Genomic DNA, 9,416 nt, shown 5'->3' on the forward strand with positions numbered 1-9,416 from the left:
ACGAAATAATAGTAAAACCAAACGTGAAACTTGAAAGTTGTAGCGGACGATAAAGAATTGGGGAAATAGTATGGTTCTACTGTAAATTATTTACACAATGCATGTATAAATAATTCGGACGCAGGGGAGAAATGCGTGTAGGGAAAATTTTTACAGTAAACGCACATCGCGAGTACAGAGAAGATAATTCCGTTGACTCGCTACGTTAAAATGCAGGTCGTAAAATTTTACGCTCGCATTTCCTAAATATTCTGCATTCTCCGGCCTAAAATTACCGCGGATCAGAATAATAGCTACTTTCACTGCGATTAATAATCATTAGCGTAACCGCTGGCTGCGTGCAACTTTCTCTACAAATAGCGCTCCATTTCTCAGTGCATAAAGTCTTTCCAAAGTTTTCTATATAATTAGAAAATGCAACTTAATTCCCAGTAATACGTTTCTAACGCCCGAGAGTACCCGTAACGGGGTTTATTGCGCCTCGCGCATCCGCGGCAGGGATATTATTCGAGTGTGTTATTGTCCATAATAAACTTTAATCGTTCGCTTCGGTCCGGGTGCCGAACGTCGCTGACCCGAACATAAATACATACGAAACAAAGCGAGGAGAGCTCTATCTCGATATCTGCAAAACCGTGTGCCAGCGTGGGAACAGGGACAGCGTATCTTCTTCTATAAACATCACGCGTAGCAAAAAAGATTCCCGTGTTTTTACACGGGCGCAATTTTCTTCTTAAAATTCACCCGGATATCTATCGACCAATTTCCACCGTACATTCGACTAGTAAAACGCCCTGTTGTCCCCGCAATCGCACGCTCTTCGGGGGTAACGTTTAAGAAAACGTCTCCGTGTAGCAGTAATAATCGTTTCACCTACTTGGAACTAGATATTGATATAGAACGATCGCTCGCTTTGCAGATTGGAAACGTACAACGAGATCAGGATGAAAACTCACCCTTGGTCCAGCCTGTCGACAGGTCCGCCGGGTCCCATCATCGCCGGGTGTCCAGGTCCCATAGGTCCAGCCAGAGGATGTCCGCCCGGTCCGAACGGGCTGCCGGGTGGTATACCGTACTGCGGCCCGCCGAACGGCTGGCCGTGCGAGGGAAAGTGCGGGTTGCCGGCACCGGGTGGCACGAACGGCGGCCCCGAGGAGCCGGGTCGGCCGACGAACTGCGGTGGCGCGCCGGAGGGCGAGCCGAACGGGCTGGGCCCGGGCCCATTGTACGGCGGGCCGGAATTGTTCGGGGGCGGCGGGAAGCCGGTGGAATTAGGCGGCGGCCCGGGGCCGGGCGTCGAGGAGCCGCTCGGCGCGGGGGAGGCGGTGTACTGCGGCGTCGCCGAGCCGGGCGGCGGGCCCTGGTACGGCGGTGCCCCGGCTGGGCTGCCGGCGCTGCCGGGGAACGGGCTCGGGCCTTGGAAGCCGGCATTGCTGGGCGGCCCGCCTGTGCTGTTGTACGGACCCGAGCCAGGACCACCGCCCTGGCCGACGGAGTTGGGCGTAAAGGGCGACGCCTCCGAACCGGGCGGCGGGCCCTTCCAGGAGGCTGGTGTACCGGGATCCTCCAGCGTGGTAGTGGCTGCCAATGGCGTGTTCAGGCGGCTACAGCCTGTAAACGAACCAATAATGTAGCCGCAGACTGGCGACAACGCTAAACGTTACGTTCCTTACATTAATTTCGCGGGGTAAACTACAGCAGCTCGCTGCAGACACAAGAAATATGGAAGGGAACGAAAGCTGGAGAGGCGGAGGGTGGCTTTGCGCGTGATACAGGTAACATTCTCCAGTCGTAGTCGACTGCTGACACCAGTAGGCCAGTGGTATCGGTGTTAATGAGTAACTTGACTCGATGACCGACTGATGGGAGCGTGAAAGAACCGTTGAGACTGCAGTGTCTACAGTGAATGATCTGTCGACCCTTGGATACTCGAAACTTCCCTATTCGTGTCACATTGGTGACAGAGAAAGTGACCGAGAGCAACTCTCGGGGGATACTACGTCAAGGAATCTCGCATAAAACGACACGGACTCTCACGTTACGTGTCTCCGACAAGTGCAGGAGCGTCCAAGGGATCATCCTGTGTAAACAACAGCCTGACGTACGAGTGTCACCGCAAGGCTCTGTACGTTCCTTTCGCGCGGGAGCGAGGACAGGGTCGCAGATGCAGAAGCGCGCCGCCGGACGTAAACATATGCAAGAGAAAATCACCATTGTTCGTCCCATTGGCCTTCATTGTCCCGTGGTCACCCAGCTCATTCCACCTCACCGATCACCCGCTGCGTAGTAAATCCGACACGGAGGATTGGACGAGGGCGCGCGGGCTCGTTGCCGAAACGTCCTCCCGCGGTAACGCGATAGCTCCGTGGACGGTGACGCGGCTCGCGGAGGCTCCGGCTCTCCGCGCCGCTCTCGCGCTTTAAGGTTATGTGCCGGCACACCTAACCTAACAAGCAGGTAACACACGCACCAGTAGACGAGACGCGCACGGACGTGTCCGGCCGGCTCGCGGCGAAGGCACACTCAGTCGCCCGCGCGGCTCGTTCAGGAGTCCGCGGCCGCGTCGATCGTTCGTCGCGGCGCACCGCGAGCGATCGCGAGCTCGTCACGGTGAAGCTCAAGCAGCAGCAGCAGCGGCGGCGGCGGCGGCAGCAGCAGCAGCGGCGGCGGCGGTGGCAACAACAACAAGGGCCCGTCGTCGTCGTCGCGCGGCGGTCGCGTCGCCGGCATTTTTCCAACGGTCGTCGCCCCGCGCTGGCCGACTCAGGACGCGACGGCCGGCGCTCGTACGTACACCGGTCGCGCACCCGCTCCCAGGCGCGTGCCCCGCTGCGACATGACGCTAGTTACCATTCATCCCCCGCGTCGTCACATTGCAGAAAAGTCCGCGACGCTCCGAACACGAGCGACCTCGCGCGAGTGCGCTCGCCCGCCCGCGCGCGCACTCACCACACACACACGCACGCACGCACGCACCACACACACTCTCGCGCGACGGGCGAAGGAGAGAGGGAAGTCGGACGAGCGAGAGAGTCGGACGGAGCGCGAGTCAACACCACCGGAGTCAGCAGACGAGCTTCGCGGCGGTGGTCAGGGACGTAGCCCGACTTGGCGCGAGACGCGGGGGCGACGCGCACTCTCTCTCTCTCTCTGACGCGAAATTTTCGACCCGTCGCGGCGGATTCTCGCGGGAACCTCGTAGAATTTCCAACGGCGTAAACTGCGCGCCCCTTCGCCCCTCGCGAAACGCTCGCCGACTTCTGTCACTCACACGTGCCGCCGCGGAGGCGCTCGCGGACGTGCACGCACGCACGTGCGCCAGGAGCGTAGCTACGAGCCGGGCCTCCGGCGGACCACCACGTGCTCCGCCCTCCCTCGGCCCCTTTCTCCCTCTTCCGCGACGTCTCCGTGTCCCTCCGCTTCTCGGTGTCGTCGCGCCACTCACGCCCGAGTGTCAACTGGATCGCCTCCTCGGCCGCGGACGACAATTGCTATTCCTTGCGCGGACGCCGACGAGGGTTGCCATTCTTCCTCCGCTGCGTTCTTTCTCCGCTCGCCGAGCGCGGGCGACAAGTCAGGGGGGGAGGAGGCCGCGAAGGTCGAAGCCTCATGACGCGACGCACGCACGCACGCACGCACCACCCCGCGCGCGAATGGCGACGGAGCGCGCTCGCCTCCCTACGGCGCTTCTTTTTCCCCAAACTGTCGACCGCCGCCGTCGGGGCCGGCACCGCTCCGCACACCTTCGCGCTCACGCCGGGTATCGATTGTCACTCGCGTAATTTCGCGGCGCGCTCTCGCCCCTTGCCGACAACCGTCGCTCCCGTCTTTCCCTCCCCCGCTCCCGTTTTCTTCCCCGAGCGGACACGAGCGGGCGGCGGGGACCGGCGCGAATTCGGCGCGACCGCTCGGACGCCGTAATTTCCGATCGATTAATCAAGAAACTTTGGCAGCGCGCGGTGTCGCCTGTTGCATGCGGCCGCGACGCTGTGTGCGTGTGCGTGACGCCGGGTACGCGGAAGGACGCGGAGAGCGTTGCCCGCGCCGCGATTTACCCGCGACTTGTCCTCGCGCCGCTACCCAGGAGCGGCGATTCCCACGTCGCGCACTTCACTCCGGGCACGCATCGCGCAAGATCGTTCCAGGGTTCCGTCAATTACAATCCCACGCGTGCCGATCCGCGCGAGCCTCGGAGTCGAGCGATTAACCTGCCCCGCCAATCGCGCCGCGTGCGCTCTCTCGCAAACAGATCCCACTGCGGCGGATTCCGCGCGGAACGTCGCGCGCGTCGCTCCGAGAAGCCACGTTTCCCGTGCAACTCGTGCGTCACTCGCGTCCGCCGGCGCGACGCCTACCTCGAAGCCGGGAGAGCGGAAAAACGCGGGGTGGGAAGAAAAGAAATAAAAAAGGAGCCGGGGCGAGAGAGAAAGTGAGTGAGAGAGACAGAGAAAGGGCGATCACTACTACGGACTCGCGGGTGACTCGCGCCCCCCCGCGTGGCGTTTCCCCTCGCGTTTCCAAGGTGCCAGCCACCCCCCGACAGGCAGGAAGGGGGTGCAGGCGTATATACGTGTATATCCGCGCCGCGCGACCAAGACGTCAGAGACGCGAACGCGTGCGATCGCGCGAGAGGCCGCCGAGAGAGCTCGCACCCCACGTGGAGCGGCTCCCGCGAACGTGTACGGCCCTGCGCGCCGAGAGAGAGCTGCACCCCCGACCGCAACGGGACTGCGCCGCGGTTACTCTTTCCTCCCGTCGGCGTCGCCGCCACCGCCGCCGCCGCCGCCGCCGCCGCCGCCGCCGTCGCCGCCACCGCCACCGCCGCCACCGCCGCCGCCAACCGCTGCGACCTGCGACGCGCGGCGAAAAAACGTTACGCTGCCTCGCCCGGTGCGCGTACCAACCAAGACAGCTTCAGCGTCGTCCTCGCCGGCTAAGCGACACGCGACGTCGTCGATGGAGTGTCGCGCCCTGCCCGAACGAGGGACTTTTCTTCGCGCGAGCGTGCAATGACGCGCCGCCGTCGCATTTTTTTTTTCCTTTTTTCCCTCCGTCGCCGTCGTTTGAAAGTCGCCCGTCGCGGGGGACACGACACTCGCCGCCGGTTGACAGTGTCACCCTAAAAATCAATAAGGGGTTCACCCGTTTCCCTCCTCCTCCTCCTCCTTCTCCGTCCTCCTCGTTTTCCTCCTCCACGTTTTTCTCCTCCTCCACGCGGCTCCTCTCCGCTCTTTCGCTCGCACCCGCTCTCCTGCTTCCTACCCCGTGTCCCAGGAACGTCGACAGCGGGGGTCGACCGGTCGCGGAAGTTATGGCGGCTGGACGGCACGTCATTCTATCAAGCGATGATGCAACGCCGGAAGGCTCGCTACTCCCTGAATTTACGAGGCCGCGGCCGCGCGCGGTGACGCGATATTGCCCGTCTCGCCCGGGGAAACAATTATCTCCTCGAAAATACGAGAACCGAGTAAAGTAACGTGGGCGCGCGCCGTAACAAAAGGACTCGAGTGTCCCAGTCGCGGCCGCGAGTCACCTTACCCAGAGACAGCTGAATCGATCTAACCGCTTTAGGCCTACGCCTATTATGTATGAAATTTCCTACTTGGAACGGAAGACATTTAAAACCTTTCTCGGGCGAGAACTCGAGGGCCCCGCGTCGAGTCTACGCGGTGAGACTTGATCGCGAATGATGGAAAAAAAAAGGATTCGTAGGATTCCGATGGCGACGCACTCGAGTCGCTCTCACGTTGAGTCGCGGCAACTCAATGTTGCAGCTACTCCTGAAAGATTTAGCTCGCTCGGAGCGAGATTATCGAGAAATATGCAGGAATTGTCGTATACGCGAGGGGGAGGGAGGACGCGCGCTTCCTCCCTCACGTTCGAGGCATCGCTCGTCGCGCCGTTATGGTGCCTCGCTCCTTCCGCGAGCCGTCGGCGCGGAGGCCCCGGCGCTACGGAGGAGTGTACCGACCTACCTCACTGCCTGGGAAATTTGGAGGAGTTACCGTGCGGAAGTTACGTCGCGCCGAGGCGTAATTATGAAACACACCGCGCCATGATTTTTATCATCGTTCGTAGACGCAAGATGGATGCACTCTTGGGATGGAGAATAATCTTAAAAAATAACCTTTTTTTTTTTGAAAAAAAAAAGTAAAAAGACGCCACGTATAAGCGCCATAAATCAAGAATTGTGTAATTTAATTATTTAGACATATTTCGTTAGAGAAATAAAACATTTTTCTCTTCTCTACGAAAATAATGATATCCACAAATTGCGCCAACTGAAATGTATATTTATATAAACTATTCGTAGACGCAAGATGGACGCACTTCGGAGTGGAGAATAATCTTACAAAATAACCTGTTTTTAGGGGAAAAAAAAGTAAAAAAGACTCCTATAAGCGCCACCCAATTAAGAATTATAGAATTTAATTATTTGGATATATTTTGTTAGAAGGAAACATTTTTATCTCCTCTACAAAAGCATCTTCTCTGCGAAAGTAATGATATCAACAAATTGCGCCAACTAAAATGTATATTTATACAAATTATTCGTAGACGCAAGATGAGTGCACTCTCGGGGTGGAGAATATTCTTAAAAAATATCCCTTTTTAAAAAAATAAAAAAGACCACGTATACGCGCCATAAATCAAGAATTGTGTGATTTAATTATTTGGATATATTTTGTTAGAAAAACATTTTTATCTTCTCTATGGAAGTAATAATATCAACAAATTGCGCCAACTAAAATGTATATTTATACAGATTATTCGTAGACGCAAGATGGATGCACTTCGGAGTGGAGAATAACTTAAAAAAATAACCTTTTTTAGAAAAAAAGTAAAAAGACACCAAGTATAAGCGCCGCCCAATTAAGAATTATTATATATAATTTGATTATCTGGATATAGTTTGTTAGAGAAAACATTTTTATCTTCTCTACGAAAGTAATCATATCAACAAATTGCACCAACTAAAATGTATATTTATATAAACTATTCGTAGACGCAAGATAGATGCACTCTCGGGATGGAGAACCTTAAAAGTAACTTTAAAAAGTAGCCTTTTGTAGAAAAAAAGTAAAAAAAGACGCCACGTATAAGCGCCATAAATCAAGAATTGTGTAATTTAATTATTTGAATATACTTTGTTAGAAAAACGCATTTTTATCTCCTCTACGAAAGTAATCATATCAACAAATTGCGCCAACTAAAACGTATATTTATACAAATTGTTCGTTACGCAAGATAGATGCACTCTCGGGGTGGAGAATATAATTCCATTCGAAAAAAAGGAAGTCATTGTTAGTCGGGCTATTCTTAAAACGGTGAATTTTTACGTTGCTTACTTATCTCTCGCCGGGGAGCGTGAGGTCACTTTGATTGGCTTGTCATCGCGTTTGCTAAAAACGACTCGAAACGTTTTCGATTCGTATCCCAGTTATCAAAGGCCGATACAACTTATACAATGTCAACCGCGTCGAACTCTCAAGGCCTCTTTTTATTTGTCGCTTGTTAGTTACTACTTGTTAGTCGCTCGTTAATTATTGAAAAACGAAAACAGCGAATATTAAAATGGATTTGCACTCGTCGCGGCTAAAATTTTGCTGCGAATTGTAGATCATAACGTGATATTTCCCGAGGACCAGTTTCACAAACGTCGGTTAACTGTTAACCAAAGACTCCCTGTCTATTTCTGTATTATTGTCCAATGTCCATTTCTACCAATGCAGATTAATTTTAATCTTGAATTAACTTACTTTTCACCTTTTTCCTAGTTCTAAGAATTAGAATAAGATGAAAAGTAAGTTAAGCCGAGATTAAAACTAATCTGTACCGATAAAAGTGCACAGTTGAAAAATTTAACAGATATCACATGTCCCAAACGGTCCACACAAATTTTTTAAATGATCACACTAATACTCTGTTAATATTTGAACACAAAATAAATGCAAATCTCAAAATAATTTGAAATAAATTTTGTGTAAAATTAACATATTTTTAATGAGAAAATGAATTTAAAAAATTTAAGTTTTACATTTTACAGATGTAGTAAGTCAAATGACTTTTGACAAATGACAAATTTATTCTGTAAATTTTAACAGTTAAATTTTGTTATTAATAATATAGAAGATATGTATTGTGTCAGATTAAAAAATAAGTGCACACAGTGTTGTTTTAACATTTCTTTTCAGTTATTTTACTAATTTTACATTTCAGGTCAATTAACACAAGAGCAATGTGTTAAATTAACACATGAATGTGTTAAACGTTTAGCACAAAAATTTTAACCGGCATTTTTTTAAACAAGAAAACACAAATTTTCCAACTTTGTGGGCATAAGAAGAGACAGAGAGAATCAAAGCCCCAGTCAACCGACGTTTGTGGAACCGAGCCCAAGGGCCTCCTTCACCAATCTCGGTTAAACTAACCGACGGTTAAAATTTGCAGGGTGCCAACAGAAAACGGAGGTGAAGGATAACCACGTCCATCGGAGAATCTGTTAGGTCCAGTTTCACCGACGTCGCTTAACTTTAAGCTTAGTTTAATTCGTTCTCTGTCCCTTTCCAACTGTTCCTTTAGAAAGAGACAAACGCGAATTAAACCCACGAGTTAAGCGGCGTTTGGTGAAACCTAGGCCTGGTCTCACCGACGTCGCTTAACTTAAGCTCAGCTTAATTCGTTCTTTGTCTCTTTCCAACTGTTGGTCTAGAAAGAGACAGACATGAATTAAACTAAGATTAAAGTTAAGCGACGTTTGGTAAAACGCGCCTTAGGCCCGGTTAACTTCAAGCTCAGCTTAATTCGTTCTTTGTCTCTTTCCAGCTGTTACTTTAGAAAGGGGCAAACGTGAATTAAACCGAGATTGAAGTTAAGCGACGCTTGGTGAAAGCGCGCCTTAGCCTCCCTGCAAATTTTAACCGTCGGTTAACCCTAACCGAGGTCGGTGAAAGAGACCCTGAGAAATGATCGCAATCCCGAGGACATATCCAGGCGACGGAGAATCCGCGAGGACCGAGGAAACTATGATCGATCAACGTCTCGACAGCTTCCACTTTAGCGGCCACCGATGCCGCATCCGATCCCTCGTTCAAGGCCGCGTTGGGAATACAGCACGGAGGCTCGTTCTCCTCGCCCACGTCCACGCACCGTCGAGTCGTCGGATGCGTATCTGGCGACGAGGCGCCGCGTCGCGCGCGCGGAGGCGCGACTCGATAACCCGGTGATTCGGGGTCAGTCACGACCGTCTTTTATACGTCGCTCCGGAGAGACGGAGGGAAGTCGCCGCCGGCGACGGTCGATGCGTCAGCCGTCGTCCCCTCGGACGATTACGTCGCGATAAAGCAATCGCGAGGGCCGATGCCGGGGCGAGTGACGCGACGCGCCGGCATCGATAAGCTTCCGACGACGGGATC

The 9,416-nt window shown here is 52.9% G+C and overlaps 1 protein-coding gene across 1 annotated transcript; it reads right to left on the reverse strand.

Annotated features, from left to right (window-relative positions):
- Positions 1-952: 952 nt before the first annotated feature.
- On the reverse strand, positions 953-2,236 carry LOC105566437 (proline-rich protein 2-like). Its single transcript, XM_012020440.1, has 2 exons — positions 2,212-2,236; positions 953-1,611 (listed from the first exon to the last, which is right to left on the reverse strand). Exons 1-2 carry the CDS (start codon positions 2,234-2,236, stop codon positions 953-955), a joined length of 684 nt encoding a protein of 227 aa, XP_011875830.1.
- Positions 2,237-9,416: the final 7,180 nt, after the last annotated feature.

This window comes from Vollenhovia emeryi, unplaced genomic scaffold (assembly GCF_000949405.1).
Source record: "Vollenhovia emeryi isolate VEMERY1.0 unplaced genomic scaffold, V.emery_V1.0 DF939145.1, whole genome shotgun sequence".
NCBI classification, from domain to species: Eukaryota; Metazoa; Arthropoda; class Insecta; order Hymenoptera; family Formicidae; genus Vollenhovia; species Vollenhovia emeryi.

Bases quoted from the DNA above. Each gene is read 5' to 3' on its own strand.
- LOC105566437 (XM_012020440.1), bottom strand. From the start codon at position 2,236: ATGAAGGCCAATGGGACGAACAATG. The intron at 1,612-2,211 runs GTGATTTTCTCT...GTTCGTTTACAG, and splicing joins GGCCAATGGGACGAACAATG to GCTGTAGCCGCCTGAACACG.